Here is a 27,207-nt window from a genome sequence, read left to right on the forward strand (position 1 = left end):
AAATGTAGCATCAATTTGTAGCTAGGCTTTGAGTGGGCTTTTATTTTGACATTTTTACACCGGAACATCCCCGTTAACATTATAGTCAAAGGAAATAAGCAGATGAGGCGCCACTGATACGTTTGGGAGGGAGCAGACTTTCTTCTTGTAAGTAATGTTAAATAAAATATCAGTCATATGTTTTACAGATAAATATGTTGACATCCGGACGTGTTATTGTATGTCAAATTATGTGGCTACCTTTGTTTTAGTATTCGTTTGGACGCTTTTCTTCAAGCAAAAACAAGCTAGCTAAACATGCTGTAAACTACTCTATGGTATCACCCATATGTCATTATTAGCACAACCATAAGTGTAGTTTAGATATTATTCCTAAAGCACATTCGCGTCATTTGACACTTATGGGGACATTGTGGTTGCCTAACAACGGAAATTAAAGAGACAGTAACACTATTAGCAACGCTCGATTCAGCTGTTTTTACTCAATTGCACACTTCATAATTACGCCCTGAATATAGATGAAGTTGTAGGTTTTTGGTGATGGTCAATTAATGTAATATATTGTGTAACATTGTTGAATTTGGCATAATCTACTTTGCTATTGTCAAGTTATTACTGATTGTAGACTTTAGCGGCTTGACTTTCTGCTTCAACAAGCACACTTGGTTTGTTTTGGCATGGTGTTGTTGGTGTTGTTTCTGCCTGATATGGGAATGCATGTTTTGATGTTGATGACGTCACCATCCACCAACCTTTGATTGCAGAAAGTTGACCACCTGCCGCTCTAATGAAGCCGCAGCAGCACCTTGTTCTGCTCTGGCATAACGCCTGTGTGTAATCTGGAGCCCAGTCACAATCACATTCTTTAGGGATGCTCGATGCATATTGCAGAACCTGTACCAATAACCGATAATGTGTTTATTATTTTTTAAATGTATATTTGACTGAACTCTGTACTCTCCTTGGCCTAAGAAAGACTCAATAAATGGTGGATATGAAAACTAGGTTTGTTCTAACCAAAATATGACATCACTATTGAGGTAGAGCTAACATCACATTCATAAATCAGTAGTGATTCGTTGTGGTGAAGAAGGAGCTGAGCCGGAAGGCAAAGCTCTCAATTTACCGGTCGATCTACGTTCCCATCCTCACCTATGGTCATGAGCTTTGGGTTATGACCGAAAGGACAAGATCACGGGTACAAGCGGCCGAAATGAGTTTCCTCCGCCGGGTGACGGGGCTCTCCCGTAGAGATAGGGTGAGAAGCTCTGCCATCCGGGAGGAGCTCAAAGTAAAGCCGCTGCTCCTCCTCATTGAGAGGAGCCAGATGAGGTGGTTTGGGCATCTGGTCAGGATGCCACCTGAACGTCTCCCTAGGGAGGTGTTTAGGGCACGTCCAACCGGTAGGAGGCCACGGGGAAGACCCAGGACACGTTGGGAAGACCATGTCTCCCGGCTGGCCTGGAAACGCCGCAGGATCCCCCGGGAAGAGCTGGACGAAGTGGCTGGGGAGAGGGAAGTCTGGGCTTCCCTGCTTAGGCTGCTGCCCCTGTGACCCGACCTCGGATAAGCGGAAGAAGATGGATGGATGGATGGATTTACTCTTATGCCCTGATTTCCTAACCTGACTCTCGCCAGATCCTTGTAGTTCTCTCAGCTCCACACAAGGATCTGGGAGTTCTCAATAGGAGATGTATTTCAGAAGGCGGGACCTTGTTAAAAAAATCATTGTATGTGATCGGATAAACCACTTGTCCGTTATCTTGAATGACGTGCTACTTCAACCACTCACATCAAAATCAACCCGTGACGCTGGGAAATCCAAACCCGGTCGGTAGAAGAGCCAAAACATCCTTGCCACCAATAAATGCCTTCAAAACCGTTCTCTCTTCATCTTTTAAATAATTAATATTCGACAAAACAGTTGCAACAGCAGAATCAATGTCAGCACACGATGCAGCGATGGCTGCGTGCCGCCATTGTTGTTTGAATCAAACAGTCGCTTCGGCGCTACGTCACATCTATGAAATCCCGCCCGGCGATCCTGATTGGTTCATTATTTTTTGCTATCTTGAAGGAGTTTGCAATGCCTTCGAGCCCAGATCCTTGTGTGTAGCTCAGCGAACTACAAGGGTCTGGCGAGAGTCAGGTTACTGATTTCCATCTGTTAGTGTGTGCAGGAGTGTGGCGAAGACACAAAAAACTCCCTTCTTGTCTCTCATGGACACACACCTGTTGTTGACTTTGGACTGATGAGCGACTGCACGACACCAAGGCCGCGGAACAGAAACACGCAGCAGGCTTACACACACACATGCACCACAAAAAATATACGCCACACACACACATACCCCACCCCCATCCAATGCCCTTGACGCAGAGTCGGGACTACGGTGGCAGGCAGCGCCTGAAGAGCTGCAGCCTGCCACCGTAGTCCCGACTCCCTCCCCTCTTGCTAGATATTTCGAGATGTATGTTGTAATATGTATATGTGCTTTGCTATGGAGGTTTTTTCCCACTCCAGTCTAGATTGTATTTTTTTACTCATCCTTCCTCAGCGTTGGCCTTTTTCCCATCTTTTACGGGGCGCCTTGTGGCGACCAATCAGCGTGCCTGTTCTGTAACCCTGTACACTGTTTGTTTGTCTAATCTTGAACAGGTTTGTGCTGAAAACAAAGTTTCGTCGACAATACCGACCGACCGACCTACGGATTCTGCTAGCACAAACCATAGCTCCAAGTGGTCCACTGGCTAGCCGGATCCAGTGTTTTTGCGATGATAGAGGGCGGGATCTCTGATATCGCAGCTGTCAAGTACATCACTTATTTGACTGTGTTGTTTTAAGCCTGGGATGCTCTCATTGGCATCTTGCTGCTGGGGGAACGAATCCAGTGTGTCTGGGTGCTTTTCTGACATGTCCATGATTGACAATTTAGCCTGCTTGGACGTATGCATAGGGCGTTAGCTGTGGAATTTAAATAAAGGGGAGAGCGGCTGCGCTTCTCCCCCCTCCATGCCGACCTGAGTGGGCGAGTCGCCCTGCTGGCGTGGGTAATGCCAAGGCTAGCTCTGTTTGCCAGCGCCATCATTTCATTTCCATGAGGAAAATGCAGATCTCTTTGGCCCTGGGATTGTCTCTGGCCGGCTTTTAGCACTTTTCGGACATAGTGGTGATGGGAATGGCCAACGGCTTCTCTTTGTGGCTGGCTTTGGGAAGCTTCTTTGCCGGCACAGGGGTCTTCATGGGTTTTTCGGGGTAGGGATGCTGGCAGTGTTTCGGGGGTAGCTAGTGAGGTAAGATGTTTTAAAGCCGGGGTTTTTATTTCTTTGTTGACTGTTTGCAGGGCATTTGCAAACTTTTGAAAGAGTAAACAAGTCCCACACGGCCAAAGCCATGTTTGTTTATACTGTAAGGTCTGGTAAATTTAAGGGAAGTTAGGACCTCCTATGAGGTAGGAGCGCTTGATTTGTTAAGCAAAAACCACCCACTGCGTAATATCTTGCCTCAATGGAGAATTTTTTGAGGTTATAATATAACCAATAAATAGTCAGATTTATTAGTATGATGTCATAATTCCTAATATCAGCCCGATAATTAATGGTCTGATGATTATCATGCACCCCTAATATTTTTCATTTAATCAGACTGTTCAAAATCCAGAATCTGATGAATCATTTGTGATGTAATGTAATCATTTCATAATTTTGAATCTTCAAGACATTCATGTTCTCTTCTAGCCCAACCACCTTTCCTTACAGCCCATTTATTTGTTTACGGATCAATCCAGAGTCATTCCTCATTTCCTTAATGTGTTTTGTAAGAAGTATTTCATACTGTTCAGCGTAGCTCCCATGTCATTCATCTTGGCTCCCATGTCGTTTTACATCATTGTTACTTCTCAGAGACTACTGATTTCTGACTCTCCTCCTCGTCCTCCTCTGCTTTCGCTGAGGTCTTTTTCTACACATATTGTTGGTGAAACAGAGGCTTTGAAGTTGGAAGGTTAGCGATGGCTGGCTCGACTTGCTAGCGATGGTTAGCAGTCATTTCGAAGAGTTAATTTTCCCACCAGACTGTATTGATGCCAGTGGCATCCGCAAACAAATGTGTGATTTTGGTCAAGATATGGGGTCGGGATATGTACCCAAATGAAACAAATCAGAACTCTTTTGAAATGTCATATTCCTTTTGTGCATATTTATTTTGTTAAACAATCATGACAATAGTCAATCAAAATAACATGTTCTCCAATATCGGCCAGGCTTCCTTGATGGGTTCATTTAAGCAATTCATTTACTAGTAATAGAGCAATTTATATTTGATGTTACCTTTGTTGGACAGTAATCACACCTTGCAGTTCTTGTTTATTTTCTACTTATTCAAGAATGTATGTTTTATGCTATTTTTGTGTGATCAGGTGGCAAGTAAATGATGGAACTGGACGATGAACTGGAGAACTTCATCAGGGAGCGTAAGGCAAGAGTGGCCCAAGATAGAGCAAGTTTAGAGGAAGATGCTCCTTACATGGAAATCAGGGTGCGTATGCTACTGACTAAACTGTGCAACACAGTACACCTCTGAAACCACGGAATTTGAGCTAACTCTCATCTATTGTGGCCGACAAGGTTAAAGGCGTTACAACGCTCTAAACACAAACGCTATAAAAATTAGCGAGACGCCCACAGTACTGGGATTAGAAGATGCAAATATACTATAGAGCACATGCAATGTGATTTGTCAATGCTCACCACCCACCGTTTTGAGCACTATTTAGCACCTCTGAAAAGTATGTCCAAACTGACACAGTTACCTGCATTATCGGTGCTGCAGCCAGACGGGGAACAGAGAATGTGTGTGTGTGTGTGTCACCCTTTTCGCATAATCTGTCAAAACGTAAAAATATTAGACATGTCGTCTATACAGCAACATCCTTTTATAATGTTATTGCTGCATGCTGGGTGAGTTATGGGGCTGATTAAAACAAATTCAATTGAAGCGTTTAGGTGTCTGCTGCCGTTTTTTAATGCCGTTCATTTTTCATTTAGAATACACTCAAAGTTCGATATAACGCGGCCGCTGGGGTACATAAAATCTCGATCACATTATTCTTGAGTGTGCGTTATATTGAACTTTTTAAGTTTTACCTTTTTTTTCTAAAATAATCCAAAAAAATGATCCAGCGTTATGTGGTGAAAAGAGTGGGGGTTTGCAGACCTACCGATGCACAGTGGTTTAAGTTTATGAGTTCCCATTTGTGTTGTGCTTCCTACTTGCTACACCTACTCAGTGGCCTAGTGGTTAGAGTGTCCGCCCTGAGATCGGTAGGTTCTGAGTTCAAACCCCGGCCGAGTCATACCAAAGACTATAAAAATGGGACCCATTACCTCCCTGCTTGGCACTCAGCATCAAGGGTTGGAATTGGGGGTTAAATCACCAAAATGATTCCCGGGCGCGGGACCGCTGCTGCCCACTGCTCCCCTCACCTCCCAGGGGGTGATCAAGGGGATGGGTCAAATGCAGAGGACAAATTTCACCACACCTAGTGTGTGTGTGACTATCATTGGTACTTTAACTTGTTGGAGTGTTGAGACTACATAATTCTTTCTCGTCGCAATAGTACAGATGCATTTTTTTCAAAGGGGACACGCGTCAATGATTCGCTTCAGAAACAACAACAAAAATGTCTGTTTTCTTCTTGATGTAGACAGGCGAAAGAAAAAAAAGCCCGGCAAAGCCAAACATGAACAACATCTTGAAAGTAAACAAACATTTGTCGCATCTGCTTTATGTCACTACTGGCAAACGCAGAGTGCTGATGACGATAACGATGATTTTTGATGGATAGCCTCCCACGTGACGTGACATGGATGGTGGATTGTGCTCCCACGTCACAGAATGGGGCGAGCACTATCTACCAGTGGGTTGATTCAGTGCTGATAGTCGATAATTTGGTGAAAAATAACGCGGTTGACCCTCGTGGGGGAAAAAACGGGCGAAAATTTGGGGTCCATGTCAAAACCGCGTTATATCAAACTTTACCTGCCTATATATAGAATATCTTCTATGTGAAAAATAATCCCTAAAGTATGCATTTAGAGCGTAGTAAATTCAGCCTTTGCGATGTGCGCATCAGCAGTGCACAAAAAATGTGGGTTTCATTGTGGATTCGCTAAACTGCTTCCAAAATGCCCATAAAAATGTGTTACATGTCTGCTGCTTGTTCAATAGCAAAACGCCACGTCTCCATGGTATAAGCTGCGTGGTACATGCAAAAACCCTCCTTTAAATAAATGTGCCACTTATGAATAGCATGTGCAATTATAGTAAATCGCACGCAACACGCCCACCAATATTACATGTTATTTTATAGATTGCACATGATGTTTAGCACATGCTTTTTGGATCTTAGTAAATCAGGCTCCAGGTGTTTAAAGGGAACCTATGATGATTTTAATCTACATAATGCGTATTGGATATGCTTTAATGTAAATTTGGATAATGAATATTTATTGTCATCTGACAGGCAAAACCTCACAGAAGCTATCGGTCCACGCTCAAGGAGAACATTCCCCCCAAGTTGACTATACAAGAGAAAGGTTTGTGATCACATATGCACTCTTAATGAAATTCCTACAGGTGTACTGTACCTATATTGTCATTATTTCTAGTATTTTGTGGTGTGGTAGTTAAGGGGAAAGATGTCTTGAAATACTGATTGATGTGCTTTATCAGAAGAGATCTACAGTGTGGGTCTCCCCCTTGGTGTGGAGTACGATAAAAAGAAGAAGAGACTTCAGCATGAGCGTCGTATGGAATACAGAAGCTACATGGCACAGGTGACATAATTCACATTTTGCCGTAGAATAAAGATTATTCTGTCATATTATTAAACCCCCTGAAGTACACTTTATGTGTCATTGTTGTTATGTAGATGTTAAACATGAACACCTCTTGTAAGCTATTGTGGTAACTAATACAGTATCACACACATATAGACAGATAAATTACAAGTACGCTTATCCTAAATCCTGCATTACTCTGTGTCCCTTAAGTCGGCCTGCGAACATTTTTTATTTTCAATTGGAATATTAATAAATAACAGCATTTACGAGAGATAGAATCTTGCAAAGCGCATCAACCAATATGATTTCCAACATTTGTGATATTCTTGGCAGATTCCATTTCCCCTTAATATTTATGTTAAAGTCATCATAGCATCCACTGACATCTCTCTCGTGTCCAATTATAACCACACACTCATACACAGCTCTCAGTGGAGGGGATATTCTCTATGGAGTTTGGAGCTGGTCGTTTACTGACAGTGTATTTACTCTACCAGCAATGATGCAAAAGTTATTGCTGCATACCTTTTTAAAATCACAGTTTCAAAACTCGAACATTGTGATGATAAATTATTAACATCACATTAAAAGGCTTGTCACAGTCAAATTTGCAGGACACAGTTAGAATGCGTCATCAACATGCATAATCAAGATATAATGATGGTATTAACATCTCTATCATCGACCCAATTTATATATTGACTTAAATCATATATTTTGTGCAACTCTAGTCGTGTAGCCCTATTAAGACATATTCAAGATTACACCTGGATTGTGTTCAGTAAACAATGGCAGGAGGGTAAGCAAGCAGTGTGATCAAATAAACATTTTTATAGCGGTCAATTGCTTGCAGATTTTTTGCCATTCGCTGGCGGGTCCAAAACTGAATCCCTGAAGCAGGGAACTAAAGTATTTTCATTGTGTATTTCTAGACTTGGTTATTATGTATTTATAAATTATAGCCCACTTAACTAGGAAATGAAATGTGTTTTCTGGGAAAAACTGCCTGATTTAGATAGAAAAGGCATGAGAGTTTCCTACAGGCTGCTAAAAAAATAATTAGCTTGATAAGAAATCCATGTATATGTGGGGCTGCGAATGGTGAATAGATAGGGATCCACTGTATACGGGCAAGAAAGAACTACATGTACGGGTAAATATGTTACAGTGGTTGTTTCCAAGTGTGTACCCATGTTTCCAAAGGATAGTCTGTCATACATTACTTCCTACATCCCAGCAAAAGCTGCTTGAAAAGAAGACAAGCGATGTTCTCAAACAGCAAACACCTTCATGGAGGGATGCAGCCGCTTTGACAGAAGCCAGAAGGGACTCTTATAGGCCTCCTTCCCCTTCTGAGGTCACGATCCCCTCCTTTCCTGAAGAGCCATCCTTGGAACCTCCCAGACACAAAGACAAGCATTATGAGCCCATTGACCTAGAATCAGAGGAGGATCGGCATTTTAAGGTGAAGCTAACAGGCTCCAGGAGTAGGAGGCAACAAGGTTTGGATGCCAGTTATGAGAAGACCCAATCTACAAGGAATGATAGAAGGTAGCTGGAATGAATATATTTTCTTTTAAAATGTTAGACATTTGCAAGGTTTGGTTTGCTCTTTCGTTGCTATTTCTAGGGAGAATGAAGAGATGCCTTCGGGTTTTGCCAGACAAGGCCGGAGATCAAACGCCCTGAAGAAAACTGATGACGCTGAATTTGCTACCGGCCTTCTAATCGGTAATATGCTTTTTTCAAATCGCACAACACAATTATACACCTTGGGATCCACAGTAAGTAATTATAAACAAACAATGTTTAGGAGCCATTGATACAGCTGAAGCCGTGCAGAAGAAGAAGGACCGCTACAGGCAGGAGCTGCAAGAACAGATAGCCGAGCAGAAAAGAAACAAGATGAGGCAAGCCTTTATTCATCTTTATTTATTGAATGTTTGGGGTTTTTATTGTTGTGAGATGTATTCTGAAACCCAGTAACATACAGCTGCTTCACGAATTTACCCAAATCATTGTAAAGACTTTCAAAGTCGTTTACTCGTTAGAGGTCACTCCACCCGTGTGACGAAACAATCTTTGGGTGAAAGATGACATGGTTGTTTGCAGGTGACAGCTGGTGATGCAAACCACCTCTTCTGCGAAGGCTTCTCTAGTTGTGACGTAAATCAGGGCTTGTCAATTGGCGGCCTCAGGCCCAAATCAGGACCACACCGGCCCTGAGTTAGATTCAAAACTTGGAATACAAATGTTTTTGAAGCAAATTCTTAAAAACACAAGTACTCCTGTTGTATAGGGGATCTTGAACCACTGTAAACACACTTGTGATTTACATAAATGAGGCGTTCCTAAAGGCACTCCTTTAGGTTCTCTCCTTTTTTGCAGTAACACTTTTTTTAATAAAGTGATTTATTTAACTAAGGTGTTGCTGCAGCTTGTTTACTTCAGATGCAGTAATTTGTTCATCTTCTTCAGTTATACTTGTAGTGTTCCTCAAGGTTACATTTTAGGTCCTCTCCTTAGAATCATTTAGATTATTCAACTAGTGGCCCATGAGTTCAGTTAAAAAAAATTCTGAAAGATTCTTAAAAACACGATGGTGCTCTCATCGAGATGATCTTTGACTAGCTTTTTTTGCAGAAGGTCCTTAAAAACACAGACCGCTCACGTAACTTTGACAAAATAAATAGAACAAAATCAACTGTCTACTGTAGAGAATGCTGCTTCTTCGGAATGTACAAAATAAGATTAATAGTGAAGGGAGAAGTCCGGCCCCAGTCCGTAGCTTTCGGCAAATGTGGCCCTCAAAACTGAACTTGAATATCCCTGACATAGATGGCCTCTTTTACACCTTTTTCAGACCAACAGTACTCCCCATCCAAGATTCAGACATAGTTGTCCTAAAAAGAATGTCCTTTTTAAAAAAGAAAATGCAATTTAACCCATGACTCTCTGGTTGAGAGGACTATCCTCCAATGTTTTGCCATGTAGTGGTGTAAGGGTTGTGTGGTCTCTCCAATGTACCGGTATTGGTCATTGGACTTACTACTACACTGCACTGCATAAACAAGTGGATTACTTGGGATTTTGTTATTGGGAGAGACCATCTTTTTGTCTGAGAATCTTAATGGGTTGGAAATTCATCAGTAAATGGAAAATGTAGATTGATAAGTGACTATATAACTATTTTGAAACTGTATGTTTTCACTCTGTTACAGAGAGAAAAAATTGGAGCTAAGAGTTGCTGTAACGAGGGCAAACGATCCAGAGAATCAGGTCAGAATTTGATGCAAAACATTGGCAATTAGTTTTCAAGGCAGTAGCATGTGAATACAGTGTGCTCTGTGCCATCGTAGGGCTTGCATTTCAGGAAAACTTTCAATTTGAATAGTGTTTAGTTATGATAACCTTTATTTAATATGATAGCCTTTATACGTAACCCCTTTACAAACTCTTAACACACATGAAAAAAATAAATAAATGTTTTAATAATACAGTGTGGTACCTCCGTTTTTTGTTCGGATTCCATCCTTTCCAAAAGCGCTGATAAAAAGCGAATCATATAAAAACCTAAGCAATTTATTCCTTAAGAAATTATGTATATCCAATAATCTGTTTCAGACACACAAATATTAACATAAAACATTTTACAGAGACTAATTATAGTGGCATACATGAAGAAAACAACGTGAAATACATATAAATTATGTATTTCCAACATCACTTTTAACTGAAGACTGTTGGCAAGTGAGCGCAAAGGGAGGAAGGAAGAGTGAAGCCACCGTACTTTTTTGTACTTTATGAGTTCTTTCTTGAATATCAAAGTGCTTGTATATGCATCTTTGTTTGGCCCCATGGTGTCTTATTGTGTAGCCGTACGCCATAAAAAAAGAGACTTGTGGTAGTACTGCATTAACTGTGTAACTTAAGAACTACAGAATCCACCAGTGATGATATCATATATTCATCATAGACAGATTCATCATAGACTTCCGGGTGGAGGGTTAGAGAACTGGCGCAGTAATAAAGACGTGTTATGAACACAGTGGGACTTACGCTATGCATTAATAATACAATAAGGCTGAGTCACCAATGCGTGGGATTCTTTCTTTCTGGGATTCTAACACACATGCAGAGAAACTTGTTTGTTATGCATAGCGTTATCTCGTACAATAACCAAGTTGGTGACAAAAAAACTGCAACATATTGATGGAAACCAAATCCTACAAATAGTATTTAAGCTAAAGAAAGCTTTACAAAAATGTAAATGCACTGTATATGTACAGTATAGTAAATACAGTAACAATGTAATACGTATAAAAAAATGTTAAACTCAGCACAGTTCTTAAGGCATTAAATCCATCGCAGCTGGACTGTTTCTTTTTTGTCTTAGACATTTTGCCTCTCATTTGAGCAGGCTTTCTCAGTTAATGCATACAGACCTGGATTGGACAGCTGTAGTTGTTGAAAATGTTGAATCAGGACTATTGCCACGGCAATATTGCTCAGAATAAGCTTCAGAACTCGACTTGAGTAGTTTAAGTCTTAGGTACCAAAATGCGTGTAGCTACAGATCCATCCACCACACGCAATAAAATGGCGGTTACATGGACACAAAAGCTACGTTGTTATTCTCATTCCTTAAACAGTGGCTTAAAAGGGTGTAGAGCTGAAGCCTGCCTGGGGTACAGATATTTAAAAATCAGACTGAAGCCTGAAAGTTTGCCACACCATAGCGGATGACACCATGGTACCTCTGATTAGTGGTTTTGTGTTGTTGTTGGCCTAGTTTGCACTGGTTTCCTAGGCTCACCACGTGGAGGTGGACAACCTCAGCCCCAGACAGTTGTAGTCTGAGGGCATGGTGCAGGATATACTTTATTTATTCTCTAAAATCTAATTCAATCCACTTTATTTATATCGCACATTTCAAAAAACAATACAAGTTACACAAAGTGCTGCACAGGTGTTAAAACATATATTTAAAAGCAGGATAAAAGTAAGGAAGGTCACTTGTCTAAAACATTTAATTGTAAAGAGAGTAAATATATAAAATCTTTTTTTTTTAATAGACTAAAATCACACAACCCTCATGCTGGTTTAAAAGCCAAGGAGTAAAAATATGTTTTAAGATGTCATTTAAAAAATTCAAAAGGGAGCCGTCCGTATAGCAAAAGGGATATCATATGTTCCAAAGTTTCAGAGCCACAGCAGAAAATGCACAATCCTCTCTGGATTTTAAACTGATTTTTGGGACGACAATAAGAAACTGATCAGTTGACCTTAGAGACTTTGTTGGGGTGTACATTTTTAAAAGGTCTGACATATATTGTGGCGCTAATCGGTTAAGAAATTTAAAAACTAACAATAATATTTTCAAATGAATTCTAAAATGAACTGGGAGCCAGTGAAGGGATGCTAAAATGGGGGTAATGTGCTCATGTTTGTCTGTGCCAGTTAAAAGGCAAGGAGCAGCATTTTGGACTAGCTGCTATCGAGCGATTGAGGCCTGGTTCAGACATAGAGTGAATTGCAGTGACATGCCCAGACGTGGATGGTTTTGCTCTATTCTAGTGCAAAATGACTTGTACACTAGTTATGATACAATAAAGGGAGTACTCTGCCAGCACAACAGTTGTTACGAAGGAGTCGCCCCTGTTAGTCAATTAGTCTTGTAATGAAAAAAGTTTCAGGTGTGCAACTGAATTGAATGCTAATGCGAGTGACTATTTTTGTGCTGGTAGGTGTCTTCCTCACTTGTAAACTGTCATTTTGCAACGCAATAGAGCAAAACTATCGGATGAATGGTATAATGGGGGGCGAGTACACTGCATTTGATCGAAAAATATAATATTTCCACACATTTCTGTAAAGTGTCTGTCCTATATTTTTTTAATTCATTGATTATTGTGTGAAGCACTTTAGTTTGATGTTTATCTGTCCATCCACACATTAGCACCAAGTTGAGCAGTTTGGACTGAACAAGAGAAGGGACCTTAACTTCCTGCAGCCTTCAGCGTTGGGAGAGAGAGAATCTTCATCCAGATGTTTATCTAATAAAGACAAAACTGGCAGTGGTGGCAGGCTGACGCCTCCACCCGATCAACCCCGTTTGGCTTTTCAGTCTCCAGTGATGGAGGGCAGCTCCACCATGGACCTGGTGGAAGGTGGAATGTCTTCTAATAGCCAGCCTGCTACCTTCTTCCAAAGAGCTATGGATACTCCAAGGTATACTTTGGTGACTGAAAAATCATCTGCCATCAACTCTTTTAGTATTAAACGTTGGTTATAATTTTAACAATCAGAAGGGTTGAAATTAGGAGAACTCGTGTTCTAAGACTGTGACTTCTTTTAAGTTTGACTGACATTTCACTGTGTATCTAATGGCTTAGTAAAGTCAAGAAATAATTAGTATTTTTGTATTTGTATTATTCTGTTTCACTCTACAGAATTCCCTGGGTGCTTCCTCACCCTCCTCTTAATGTCATGGACCCCTCCCGAGGCAACTATGGCGAGCCTCATCACTACTATAGAAACATGGTTGACCCAAACATTGCCTACTGTAAGCTCTGATCTCTTTCGTTCTCTTCATCCACATTGAAGCTTGTTATTTAACTATTTTAATGTTCCATCTCTGCCTAGATGGTCATTTGCCTTACCCTGCTATGGGTCTTCCCATGGTTTACTACAACATACCACCAGGAGGAGCTGTGCCCAGTCATTTGGGTGATGGGAGACCCCATAGTGGAAACAGGCTTCCTGAGCTCCCACCACAGTAAATATTCTTGCTTATTTGTTTTACTCTACTTAGGTAGCATAAGAAGCAAAGGGATATCTTGGTAATTACTACTTGGTGAAATCCAATTATTACTCTTTAAACAAACTTTTGACAAGAGTAAAATCACAGATAAGTGACAAGAATAGTAGTAACTCATAAGAATTGAAATCAATCAATCAATGTTTATTTATATAGCCCTAAATCACAAGTGTCTCAAAGGGCTGTAGACTGGATACAGTCGTCCCTCATGTATCATGGTTAATTAGTACTGGACATGTTTTCAGTAAACTAATTTATGTGACGTAGGATTATTATTAGTAAATAAAATCAAATGGTTAACATATTTATAAATAAGTGTTTTAACATAACACCTAAATAGTCATTACATTCATAGCATTGAGTGTTCTACTGTCAATTACATTATGCACCAATAACACGGAGGATCCTCCAAGCATCAAATACTTATAACATCCTCGGTAATTCCTTTAAGTTATAACTAAGCTACCATGTGCTGAAACCACGGGCGTAAACTTTGGTAAACAGTCGCAGCTACACGTCATTAGCTGTGATGTTGGCATTCCGTCTTGTTAGCAATGCGTGTCCTGCGTTGTCATTCCGCATCGATCACGTCAAAGCTGTGATATTGATGTCGAAGATGATAATGAGTTCATCTCCACTTCGCATCTCCACTTCGCATTGCCCAGACTGCTGATTGTTAAGAGCAGACTTCTTAGCAAATATGGCGCTTCGAGTCTGGCCCGTCTGGTCTTTTGACATTATTAACGTCAAAGTCTCACCAATGTAGAGATTTGTTATTGATGAGGCAGGAATTGAAGATAAGTCAAAGTTGGTCAACATGAGAATGCAGCGGTGAAGATATTGCCAGGATTGGCCACATGTTGTTTTGTTGAAGCAAAAGTCCCGCTTGGTGAATATGTTTATCAATCACCACAACATGATAATAGAAAATAAGACTAATACTGCCCTGCGATACATATGAAACTAAAATAAATAAATACATACAAGTTAATTTAACACTTAGACAACAAAACATGCACATTATGGTTTTTAAAAAAAGTTTCTATAAATCCGCAATTTAGTGAGACCACAATATTTGAAGCGTGATGTAGTGAGGGACGGCTGTAGTTTTAAATATTACCGGAATAAGAACACTAACTCAAGATAATTTATATTATTGCTCAGTAGACTGGATAATTTTGAATATTGCATAAAACAATATAGGAGAAGCAGAAAATGCCTTTTTTTTTAGCAGTGGTACTTTTTCTTGTCCTGACAGGTCCAATACTAAGCCTGTTAATACAACCGCCCAGGCTGGGCTTTCCCCTTATACCACCATACCACCAGGAGGCGCTGTGCTCAGTCAATTTGGTGATATGAGGCCCCACAGTGGAAGCAGGCTTGCTCAGCCTCCACAGCAGTAAATATACTTTTTCTTCTGTCAACATTGTGCTATTGTAATTTGTAGCGTTACCTCAGTATTTGGAGACATACAATTGATTCAAACAATAAAGTATTTTATTGTATCACGAGGAGCGAGTAAGAAGCAGCGCAACTCAAAATCATATGTGTCACTTAAGTTTAAAAATACAATGGTGCTGCTGAGACAATGCTCACTAAAATGCAGTGGATCCAAAAGAGGTTGGCAGAAAATGTCCGAACCACATTTAGACTTTTAACGTGCAACATGACAGCTTCTTTGTTTTATTCAACATAGATAGCATGAGAAGCAAAGGTATGTTATTACTATACTTTGTGATCCTATTACTCTTTCAACAAACATTTGATAAAATTCATAATCACAGATAAGGGATTAAGTAACGTATAGGTCGTAACTCAAGATAACTCAAATTGTTTCAGTGGACTGAATAGTTTATTTGTTATCACAATAAAACAAAATAGTAAAAGCAAAAATTGGTCCTAGTAGTGGTACAGTGTTTCTTTTTCTGACAGGTCCAAGACTGAGCCGGGTACTTCGGCCCCCCTTACTGGGCTTTTTCCCCCAGAGAGTTCCCGATCAACCAAGAAAACAAATTTGGACTACTTAGAGGGCCTACACAAACAGGTATGTTGGAGTCATCTTGTGTCTCTTTTAGTCTATGATGTATTATCGACCCGGCTTATCCAGGATGTACCCTGACTTCATCTGGATTAAATTTAAAATAAGATTTTGCATTCATCTACAGAAGGCTGATGTTTGAATCAAAACTCCACTCTAAATCAATAATCCGTCAGTGTTGTATACAGCTCCTATGCAGGGTTATAGATTGACAGAAATACTTAGGGCCGCATACAACTTTGTTTTATCTCTTATCGACCGATTTACCACCTATGAGTGGTAGAGTTTTTAATTACCAGACCCTAGGTGGAATTTATGTAATCACGTAGAAATCATGCAACTCTTGTGAAGTCTCCCTTGATTAATTTTATTAGAAGTTAAGGTGCCGCAACAATTTAGTTTGAGCAAATTCTAAGACCATGATAACGTCAAAGAATCTAAATTACCATGACAATTACACAGGGGCTCTTTCTAAAACACAACGGCCTTGTTGTTAAAGGAAATAATTGAATATCATCAGACTGAACGTCATCAAAATGTCTCTGAGCAATTCAAAGCATTACTGTTGAGTTGTCTACTTGTAAATTGATTTCATGAACACCTCTTCATCCCAATCCGATTCAGGTCAGACAGACCTCTATTGTAGTGCCAATACACAGGAATGATTGTATATATGCTGAAGTACGCACAAACTATCCTGAAAATCAAGAGGTTGGGTGGGATTCATTCACTGCATCTTAGTTTGTGATATGTTGGCAGGGCGATGCCAGGAAAGGGGACAGCCGGCTTTTCAACAAGGTAAAATAGCAAAATTTGGGACTCAAATAGTGCGAACCCTTTCCAATCCTTGGATCTCCACTGTATTGAATACCCCCGTGCCACACCAATCCCTTCCTGTCCCTCCACCTCTTCTTGTCTTGCCAATAGTGCTTATTGTTGCTGTCGTATTAAATCTGAGAATGTTTCCCCCTTGCCTACTTTTCCTGCAAGATTGTTACACTCAACTGTGTATTGACAAAAGTATTTGGCCACAACATTACTGCATTTTCAGGAATTAAAACAATAAAAAGCTGGAAGTATATTTTCTAGTTACTTTTATGTTATGCATACTACTAAAGGGACAACTAGTCTGTAACGTTTATTTTTTAATTGGACCATTTTTCAGTGTAAATCCAAAAGTACTCATTACAAAGGTCTGTTGTTGCTTTTATTTTCACATCATCGTCTCCGGTATAATGTCATGCCCTTTTTGCACAAGTGTCTGTGATGCATTGGCATTTATTGTAATAAGCACTGTAGGAAAGAGGAATAATGTTGCGAGAGACAGAAAAATAAATTTGGAACTACAAATTAGCTGTCTTCTGTCGTTTCTTTTTGTCCTTTTTTAACGTCACAAATAAACAGATTACTTGTTAAATATACATGTAAGTTGTAACACAAATCCCTACTGCTGTGTCTTATTCTTGGGCTGACCGAGTGCGTATGAAGTGTGTTAAGATGCGGGAAACGATGCATACTGCCACCTACTATACGGAGTTGTAACGACGAGCAACAAGTAAATGAATGTATGGTGAACAAAGCGATCTTCATGTGACTATAGTAGTGTTGTGTTACAGATTCAAGAGCAGCAGGAGCGAAAGCGTGTGGAGAGGGAGGAGCAGGAGCGTTACGAGGCAAAATTGAAGGACGACATGAGAAGACATCAACCTTGGGGTCGAGGTGGAGGCGGAGCCCCACTCAGAGACAGTACAGGACATTTAATTGGTGTGTCCCACAGTTATCCTCCCAAGATTTTGTTTTAATACCCTTCTTTGATTGCCACATGCTCTTTTTATGCAACTATGATACTACTGGCCAGCTGACCTTAGCCAGATGCACAAGCTGAATGAAGAGGCCAAGAGCCACCCAGATCGAAGGAGAGCAGCTGTGATGACAGCCAACAACAGGGTCTCTGGTACTGTACCAGAGAGCAGTTGCACTGACACTAGTGACCGGCTCCCTGGTGTGTAACACACTTTGATCATATACTTTACTTTAAACACTGCAGCCTTACAGTCAAACCGATTTGTGTGACAGAAGTTAAGAATATAGTTAAATTTGTTTGAAATATGTAAACATTTAAGAGAATACATTAAAATGAAGAAATTACACTAACATTCAATGAGCCATACCACTAAATTGCTGCTATTTGCCTGTTGTAACTCTCTAAAAATAAACTTAAATCTAAATCTGATAACACACATTAAACTACTCTAAAGGTGTACTGGCCCATCTCAGTTAAGGTTGATATATTTTTGTGCAAGATTTCTATGGTAAAGATGACTCATTTCAGTAACAGGATTGAAAGTAACAGGAGTGGGTTAGAAAACACTGTACATGAACTATAACCAAATAATATCTGTACTAATAACATGTTGGGGCTGGGGCCTATCCCATATGCATTCGGGCGGAAGGCAGTGTACACCCTGGACAGGTCGGCAGCTCATCATGTCTAGAATTTACATACACACAAAAGCATACAAAAAGCGCTGACTCTAGAGTTGTTGACATTGGTAACAAGAGTATTACTACATGTTACTGTGCTGCACACATACAACCTAAATGAATGCTCTATCTCTGTCATCTATAAAGTTTTACACTGTAATTTTATGAGCAGACATTTCAGTCCTATTAAATTATTATTTTTTTTATAGGCTTCACCCATGTCCAAACGCCCCAGTTGGTAGTGGGCAATATGTTTGACAACCAGCTCACACAGGAGCAGTTCACACAGCAGCAGCTCCGTGACAACGAGAAGTACAAAGCTGAACTCAAACTGCAGGTACCTCAAACCGTGTTGGCCTCAAGAGCTTGAAATTACAGAGTTTATTGACCAGTCTTGTAGATAAAGGCAAATGTAAAAAGTCTTTGTCTTTAAGCTAATGCTTGGTCAGGTGGTACCAGTGGTTAAAGGTGTTGTCGTGGGACGTAGTAGCAGGCATTTTGACTATCCCATAGAAACTGCTTAAACAGAAATTCAGGTGAAGGCTTTCAAAGTGTACACCCAAAATTGCTCATTAAAGTGTCCAGTTGACCTAAAAGCTTGTATGTGTTTGCAGATAGAGGAGAAGCAGCGTAAACAGGCAGAGGAAAGGGAACAGATCAGGCTGGAGGAAGAAAAGTTAGATAAGAAGGTGGCAGAGGACATGGCTCGCATCCAGAGAGACTACGAAGAAGAACAAGAGAAGAAGAAACAAAAGGAGATGGAGGTGATTGGCCAAAAACAAGTTTTTCTTATAAAAGTAAAACAAACAAATGAAATAGGGATTCTGCCTCAGGTTAAGGCCAGAGTCGAGAAACAACATCTGCTGGCAGAACAGAAACGGAAGGAAATAGAAAGTAAGAAGGCAGAGGAGAAGAAAGAAGCAGAAAGTAAAAAGGCAGACGAAAAGAAGAAAGCAGCACAGGAGAAGCAGTGTGAACAAGAGAGGGAAGCCCAAATAGAAATGGTGCGTACTGTCTAGTCTCCACTGCTGCTTGAATTGAGTGTCTAATTTTAAGTGGAATAACATTAGTATTGATCACTAAAGCTGTGATCTTTTGAAAAGATTGTACTACTTCTATGCAGGTGTGCACATGATATAATATATGAATATAATTATTGGGGGGGAATTAGGTTCACAGGGAATTGCCCCCATCAAAGTCCACCTTGGAGAGGAAACAGCAGTGCAGCTCTAGGCCTCCCACCATTGAGAGCCGACAATCCACTGCTCCGCTTTCTGTGAGTCTAACAACACACAAGGCAATGATCATGTGTTGTACCAGTTTCCTACCTTGTATTTTATTTCTTAGTTTTTCTCTTTCTGTTTGGAAATGTGTCCTTAACCCTTGTGCTTTTAATCTTTTTAGGAACAATCTGTGTCTATCCCCCATTCTCCACCTGCTTGTAGGAATGAACTTCGATCTGCAGGTGTGTGCGCACTCAGAAAAAGCAATCAAGTTCTTCCAATGAACTTGTATTTTTCTGGGGGGAAAATATTCCAATCAATTGCCTTAGTTGTGTTATGGTTATCTTCAGCTGCCCAAGGGTACAAGTTTGGAACAGTATTCATAACAATCCTCTTTATTGTATCCCCTCAGTGGGAAATTCCATTTGGTGTTTGTTTACATTCACATTCAGTGACATGCCAGGAGGCACTTAGGGGTTTAGTGCCTTTACTCAGTCTCTTCTGCAGTGCTCCAAAATCTACATATCGAGCCACCTGTCTCATTCTCTACCTTTTTGAGACGTGGTGGTCTGACTTGAGTTGGAAGCAATTAATTTTAATACCTTCTGCAGCTTCTAAGAATTGACATACAAGACAATGCATAGCAGACTGAACTGAACAGTGTTTACGGTGTATGTTTACAGCTGAGCAACGGGAGGTGTACAGCAAATTGTCAGCATTGCGTCAGCAGCTTCACCGTAGGCTAAAACGAATGGAGCCAGAAGTCAATCTACAATATGAAGATTGGGATGAAATGGACTCCCTTTTTGCTCGAAGGTACTGACTAGATCAGCTGTGAACATGTACAAACTTATTTGAAATAACCTAAACAATTGTTTTTTACTGTGTTTTAAGTATATAATGTTGATACCATACAATACTGTACAAACTGTGGAATCACTGATTTACTTTTGGGTTTTCCTTTCAGTGGTTGCCACAGCATGCAATTACATTAATGCTTATCTTAGTTTTTACACAAGATGCCTTTTCTGACTCAACCCTGACTTGGAGTCTTAGCCCAGGCCCTATTATTTATAGAAGCATATTGTTTTTTTAATTTAGAGACATGAGTTAAAATGGAACCCGCTTATGTCAGCAACCCTTCTGTGTTAAACAAATCCCACTCCAAAATGTAAAACCTGTAGGAGTATTTTGGGGGGGGGAAATGGGTGCGTTATGTTGCAGTATTACTGCAGGGTTTCCCCTACATGTTAACGATTGTGGCGCAATGCCACGGCAGGATAACTGCCGCCACACCTTTAATATATATATGTATATATACATATACATATATATATTAGGGCTGCAACTAACGATTAATTTGGTAATCGATTAATCTGTCGATTATTACTTCGATTAATCGATTAATAATCGGATAAAATAGACAAACTACATTTCTATCCTTTCCAGTATTTTATTGAAGAAAAACAGCATACTGGCATCATACTTATTTTGATTATTGTTTCTCAGCTGTTTGTACATGTTGCAGTTTATAAATAAAGGTTTAAATAATTTTTATTTTTTTTATTTTTATTTTTTTAAAAGCCTTTGCGCATGCGCATAGCATAGATCCAACGAATCGATGACTAAATTAATCGGCAACTATTTTTATAATCGATTTTAATCGATTAGTTCTAGCCCTAATATATATATATATATATATATATATATATATATTTTTTTTTTTAACATGAAAACAATTTTAAGTGATATATTGTATGAAAGGACATACCGTATATTGTCTATTATTTACATACCGTTGGCTATAATAAGTTTGAAAAAAAGCTCAAATATCATAAAACGTTCCTCATTGCTTTATTTTGAAAAAAACAAACAAACGTACATCTAAATCGCCTGTCAGAAGCGCGTCAGCTGTTTGCGCACCTAAACGAGCTAACACCTGGCAGCATTAAGGAGAGAAACTTGAAGAAAACGGTATTTTAATCTAATTAATGCATTTCTTGTTCAAGCCAGTGTAAACTACCATAAATCTTTTGACATTAATACCGACAATAAGGTCTAACTTTAGCCTGTGTGCATCTTTGATCTTCCGTTTGGATGTTTCTGTGTGGAGTGTGCATTTGCGTGTGTATTTGTGCCTGTGCGTATATTCAGGCTCAAAAATGTAAGGTTCTGGTTCATCATTTGTCTCAAAGTAGTCGTTGTGTCATGAAGTCTGCCATGAGTAATGTTGTAACCCGAACATTGTGATGTGTCCGTGAAATTAATACGTTGCGGTATGCTTAAAAAGAGCAAACTATGTAAAAAAAAATTGTTTTATTAATAATAATAATTTTATTAATGTTGTTATTATTATTTTATTAATATTAATATTATTATTATTAATGTGCCTGTTACTACATTACAAATACACACCAGTGTTGAGGGATGCCGTCAAGCTGAAAAAAGGATTCCTGGCTATCTACTCCAGAGGCAGCAAACCTGTACCAACAGGCAAGCGGTGTGTGGATTTGGCGGTCACAGAGGCAAAAACTTGGACATGGGGGAGAGTTCTGGGAAGCCGTGTTAAACGACTTCCAGGCGGCTTCGAAGCAATTCTGGGCCACTATCCGCCGCCTCAGGAAAGGGAAGCAGTGCACTGTCACCACCGTGTATAGTGGGAACGGTGTGCTGCTGACCTCGACTTGGGATGTTGTGGAGGGAATACTTCAGAGACCTCCTCTATCCCCCCCACACATCTTCCTATGAGGAAACAGTGCCTGGGGAATCTGGAGCCCAGGGGATGGATGAGATCGGCCCAGATGCTGTGGGGGTGTCTTGGTTGACAAGACTCTGCAGCATTGCATGGACATTGGGGTCTGTGCCGGATAGTCGAACCTCGGATTCAGGAGGAGCATCGTGGTTTTCTTCCTGGTTGTGGAACTGTGGACCAGCTCTATACTCTTGGCAGGGTCCTCTGGGGTGCATGGGAGTTTGTCATGTGATTTGTAAACTTGGAGAAGGCATTCAACCGTGTCTCTCGGGAAGTCATGTGGGGAGTGCTCAGAGAGTATGGGGTAATGGACTGCCTGATTGTGGCGGTGCGCTCGCTGTATGATCAGTGTCACAGCTTGGTCAGCATTGCTGGCAGTAAGTCGGACCCGTTTCCAGTGAGGGTTTGACTCCGCCAGGGCTGCCTTTTGTCACAGATTCTGTTCATAACTTTTAATGGACAGACTTTTTAGGCTCTGTCAGGGCATTTAGGGGATCCAGTTTGGTAGCTGCAAGATTAGATCTCTGTTTTTTGCGGATGATGTGGTCCTTCTGGCTTCATATGTCAAGGATCTTCAGCTCTCACTGGATCGATTCGCAGCCGACTGTCAAGCAACTCAGATGAGAATAAGAACCTCTTCAGTCCATGGTTCTGGTTCTGTGAAGCTTCATCGTTCGGGAGGAATTCCAGAGTAAAGCCACTGCTCCTCTACATCAAGAGGAGCCAGATGAGGCGATTCAGGCATCTGGTCAGGATGTCCCCCGGACGCCTCTCTGGGGAGGTGTTTAGGGCACGTCCGACCGATAGGATGATACTGGAAAGACCCAGGACACGGTGAAGAGACTGTCTTGCAGCTGGCCTGGGAACGCCTCGGGATGCCCCGGTAGGAGCTGGACGAGGTGGCTGGAGAGGGAGGTCTGGGTTTCTCTGCTTAGGCTGCACACTCCCCAATTGCAAGCACACGCACAGAGAACACACACTTACAAACAGCTGTGTAAGGTCATATTGACGCATCACACCTTCACAAACAGTTTTACTAAACACAACTCTTGACATCACTAATAACATTAGGGTGGTTTTAATAACAAGTGAAACAAAGTTTCTTCTACGAAATATTGCTCACATCCAGCCAGGAAAGTGACGCTGTTGTAGCGAGCATACACGCACTACATCACCATGGCAACACACATACAACATATAACTCATCCTTGATTAATACAACATTTCAAATTTGAAGTGTGACGTTTACAAGTGTTAGGAAAACTCCATGTTTCATGATTTTCACAGAGCCGAAAAAAGGCTTCTTGGCAAAGTCCACCTAATTAGTAATGATTTCACTTTCAATCACGACTTAAGCACACTTTGCCCAACTTACGCGGGATGAGCGTAACCGCAGGCTGGATGGGAGAATACAAATAAACAATGTGTAAAAACCTGGGAAAATTAAACCCTAATAGAGGACTACCATTTAAAAAAAATGCTAATATCACAAGTGAATGTGCGGCAATGGTTAGTTTGAGTTTCGATCTTGGTTATGTCGACAACCGTCAATGTCAGTCAGCCAATTCGAGGGTCGTCGACATAAAAGGGTTCCACTGTTGCTATTTGTTAACAAAAACAATTAAACTTGTCTTTAATTACACAGACAAGCGCACCAGCAAGTGGATGTGTTTGAAATGGCCAGCCGGCGGCCCCAGGCTCCAGTTCGAAGGCACAACTCCAGGAAACTGCAACCTAGTACTCTGCTGCAAATTCATGACTTACTTCAACTCGATCACTCCGGTGATGAACTCTTAAACTGTAAATTGTACTCTACTAAAAGTTTAAAATAACGTAACGTGACTAGTTTGTGTATGTGACTCAGATGGTGAGTCCAGGCTCAGCTCCACTGAGGTCCAAAGAGAGAAAACAGGGGGCGTAATCAGTCGGAGTAGGTGGGACGACATGGAACCGCGTCAGAGGTCAACACACCAGGATGGTAAAAAAAACACTTAAACAATTTATTTAGTAAATGTTAATATTAGTACTGTCTTGTAGCCCCCACTCCCTCCCCTCTGTTGCAAGTTTTCTGGATTTTATGTAACATGTTTATGTGTGCTTATGGCTATTTGAGGGGTTTTTTTCTTGGCCTCAGTCTGGACCTCCTCCCCAGGAGCCCAGTCTCAGACCGAACCTTTTTTTTACTCATCCAACACAGCCCTACACCCAGCGTTTACCTTTTGCCCACCCTTCTAAGGGCCGCCGAAAGTTGGCTGACCCGTCAGCGTTCCTGTTCTGTCTCCCTGTAATGTGTGTTTGCTCTTGAATGGGTTTGTGTTGAAAATCTGAATTTCCCCTCGCGGACTAATAAAGTAAACGACTGACAAAAAACGAACAAATGTACTAACAAACATGCTGCTTTTCCTGTTATCATAAAAGTACCTCCTCAAAGAAACTCTCAATAGTCTGCTAAGCAAAAGATGTCAGCCAATGCTTCAGTGCCGTGTGTAAAAGTAATGAATTAGCAATTGATACTTTTTACGACGCAGTCAAATATCTTGTGTTGCAGATTGTTTGGACATATCGCCTCCAGATCAAAACCACTATCTGGTGAGTTAAAAGAAATGTTGGTTGCTTTATTATCAAGAAAGTTTCCCAAATTACCTTACTGAGAACTCTGAAGAGTGCCGTGTGAAAGGACTTGTCTGTGTTGAAGGGAAGTGAAATGGGCCGACTTCCACGAGGATCTCTGCTGGAGTCAGAGAGTGCCTTCCTCGGTAAGAGTGCTGTGATAGAACTGATCATGTTAAAGTCACACGTGTTTACCGTTATCATTACGCAATGTGCAATCTTTTTTGTTGTTGCACCTGTTCCATATTAAAGCCCAAATATTAACCTAAACTAGTATTTTGTCATTTGAATATTGTCTGTAACCTAAAGGATAGTGCACATTGATCGTGGTAGTATAGTGTTTGATTGATAGTATTGTCAATGAGTGGCTGATTATTTGTGTGTGTTCAGCCACTTTGGGAGAAGATTTTCCAGTACCAAGCTCCCCAGATGTTAACATGACACACCAACCCTCAGCTCGGGAAAGGAGGAGGCTGACCAGACGGTGCCCATACCCACAGGTGCTCAGTTGTACAAAATGCTTACATATTAGTATAGTGTTACATGGGTTTTCAATTGTAATCCAAAAGGTCTCACAAAAACCAAATTGTACCAAAACCAGGGCATTTATTCCCATAAGAAATAATGTAAATAAAATTAATCCATTCCAGACGCCCAAAAATATTAACACATTTTATAGAAAATGAATACACTAGTTTTATGCAGAAAAAAATGTCATAATACATATAAAAGACAAACAAAATGGATAATTGAACTTTTGACATCATTTTTACCTTTTTATTGAAGACTCTTTGTAGTAAAGACCAAAGTGATGAGCGGAGAGGGGGGGGCCACACTAAGGCCACCTTTGTACTCTGCTACTAGTTCTTTCTTAGTAGTGTTTCTCATCTTTATCAAACTTTCTTTGGCCACATAGTTTGCAGCTAAATTCTGCAGTATTCCATAAAAAAATACTTTTAACACAGTATTCTTGAACACCTTATCACATGAACAGTGCATGGACAGCTCAGGCAGCACAGTGCTTGATAGAACTTGTTTCGACAACGATTGTTCATCGTTCTATGTGCGTTCTATGAACAAATAAACCCCACACACATAATAAAGATCATCAAAGGATTCCCTGGACGGATCTGTCCATCGTTTCCCAACTGTAAAGGAACCACGAACCATTCTTCTAAAAGATTGCGTCATCGATGCATGAAATTCTTTGTTTTGGCACTCGATTCCATTAAATGATACATGAGCAAATAATCTTAAATTGTTTGTGCAATGTCTGGTCCTATGACAACCGAGATGGTATACGAAAACTGGGGCAACTTTTTTGTCAAAAACTAAAATTTACAAAAACTGAAGTACAACTGTACTTTGGTAATGTCATTAGTCTAAATGTTTCTTTGTGAGTTACACATTACATATCAGTTTACATGGGACTTTTGTATAATGTCTTCTGAATGGTTCAGGAAGAAGAGTCCTCCTATGACAACCCTTTCCACATAAGTAGCCGGAAGCAGAGAGTAGCGGAGTCCAGCATTGAAGAAAAGGACCAGGACAGGATATTCGATTTGAAAGACCCCATTTGTCGTGGAAATACAGCCGGTACAGCTTGACTGATTAATTTCTGTGCAATAAAAGCTTCATGTGATTAAAATGATCTCTCTATCCCATTCTGCAGGAACTGTATATCTGTCTGATGATGACTCTTTACCTCCCCCGTTTTGCCCCCTCACTCACAATCGTCAAAGTTCAGTAGAATCATTCTCAACTGATCCCTGGATGCGACCAGGTACTTCAGAAACTCTTAAGTGTTTAGAGCGCCCATTGAGGAGGGAGCCATTAACAACGCAGGAGACGGTCCGTTGAATGATGCAGAAGTTTTCCGACTTCACTCTTCGTTTGATTCCTGTTGAAGATGTGACATATGAATGTGACTGATGTTACTACTTTATTTGCTATTGTCTATGTCACCGATACCCAATTGGATCCAATGGGCCAAATTTGGGTTGCTGGGTTGTTTCGTTTAGCCCGCCAAAGTGTGGCCTCTCAAATATTTTACATAATTGTACTGACCTGTTTTAAGATCACACAATCATTGATGACATGTCTGCAAAGAAACTACCTACTTCTCAACATCTCCACTACCTTATATATATGGAAGTATAGGGCTAAACTCATTCATGGTGATGCTGTACACTTAAAAATCTCTGGTGGGCACATTTTCACTTTGGCACCCCTGGTCTATGTTATCAAGAGCTTCAGTGCCAATGTTCAATGAATTCATAGTTTTATATGGGCAGCTTTGTATTTAATAATTTATATCATCGTTTATTGACTAGAGAGATGTTAAATAAATATTTGTTTTATGATTGATGTGTTCTTTCTTTATTATTTGAGTGATGATCAAATTATGTACCCAGGGCCGCCCCACCCTAAACGCGTC

The 27,207-nt window shown here is 40.5% G+C and overlaps 1 protein-coding gene across 5 annotated transcripts; it reads left to right on the forward strand.

The window, feature by feature from the left end:
- Nucleotides 1-27,133, forward strand: LOC133648913 (centrosome and spindle pole associated protein 1-like). 5 transcript variants are annotated; one of them, XM_062045448.1, is made up of 29 exons: nucleotides 1-147; nucleotides 4,419-4,537; nucleotides 6,525-6,597; nucleotides 6,734-6,837; nucleotides 8,081-8,394; nucleotides 8,474-8,574; nucleotides 8,657-8,753; nucleotides 10,065-10,122; nucleotides 12,803-13,074; nucleotides 13,296-13,408; nucleotides 13,489-13,621; nucleotides 14,922-15,062; nucleotides 15,596-15,707; nucleotides 16,461-16,499; nucleotides 17,318-17,465; nucleotides 17,560-17,703; nucleotides 18,395-18,522; nucleotides 18,800-18,949; nucleotides 19,019-19,189; nucleotides 19,357-19,461; nucleotides 19,590-19,650; nucleotides 20,092-20,224; nucleotides 23,806-23,960; nucleotides 24,007-24,138; nucleotides 24,709-24,749; nucleotides 24,856-24,916; nucleotides 25,161-25,270; nucleotides 26,231-26,366; nucleotides 26,443-27,133. In XM_062045448.1, the coding sequence occupies exons 2-29, from the start codon at nucleotides 4,430-4,432 to the stop codon at nucleotides 26,628-26,630; spliced, it is 3,528 nt and encodes a 1,175-aa protein (XP_061901432.1). In that variant the 5' UTR covers nucleotides 1-147; nucleotides 4,419-4,429; the 3' UTR covers nucleotides 26,631-27,133. The 5 variants fall into 5 exon arrangements, with proteins under 5 accessions (XP_061901432.1, XP_061901434.1, XP_061901435.1 ...); XM_062045450.1 differs by having other exon boundaries at nucleotides 24,025-24,138; XM_062045451.1 differs by having other exon boundaries at nucleotides 23,806-23,942; nucleotides 24,025-24,138.
- The last annotated feature ends 74 nt before the right edge of the window (nucleotides 27,134-27,207 follow it).

This window comes from Entelurus aequoreus, linkage group LG04, assembly GCF_033978785.1.
Source record: "Entelurus aequoreus isolate RoL-2023_Sb linkage group LG04, RoL_Eaeq_v1.1, whole genome shotgun sequence".
In the NCBI taxonomy this organism is placed as follows: Eukaryota; Metazoa; Chordata; class Actinopteri; order Syngnathiformes; family Syngnathidae; genus Entelurus; species Entelurus aequoreus.

What these genes read in the sequence shown, in the direction of transcription:
- LOC133648913 (XM_062045448.1), top strand. Translation starts at nt 4,430, where the DNA reads ATGATGGAACTGGACGATGAACTGGAGAACTTCATCAGGGAGCGTAAG. An exon ending in CTCCTTACATGGAAATCAGG is followed by an intron (nt 4,538 to 6,524) that starts GTGCGTATGCTA and finishes GTCATCTGACAG; the next exon opens with GCAAAACCTCACAGAAGCTA. An exon ending in CAGAAAAGAAACAAGATGAG is followed by an intron (nt 8,754 to 10,064) that starts GCAAGCCTTTAT and finishes ACTCTGTTACAG; the next exon opens with AGAGAAAAAATTGGAGCTAA.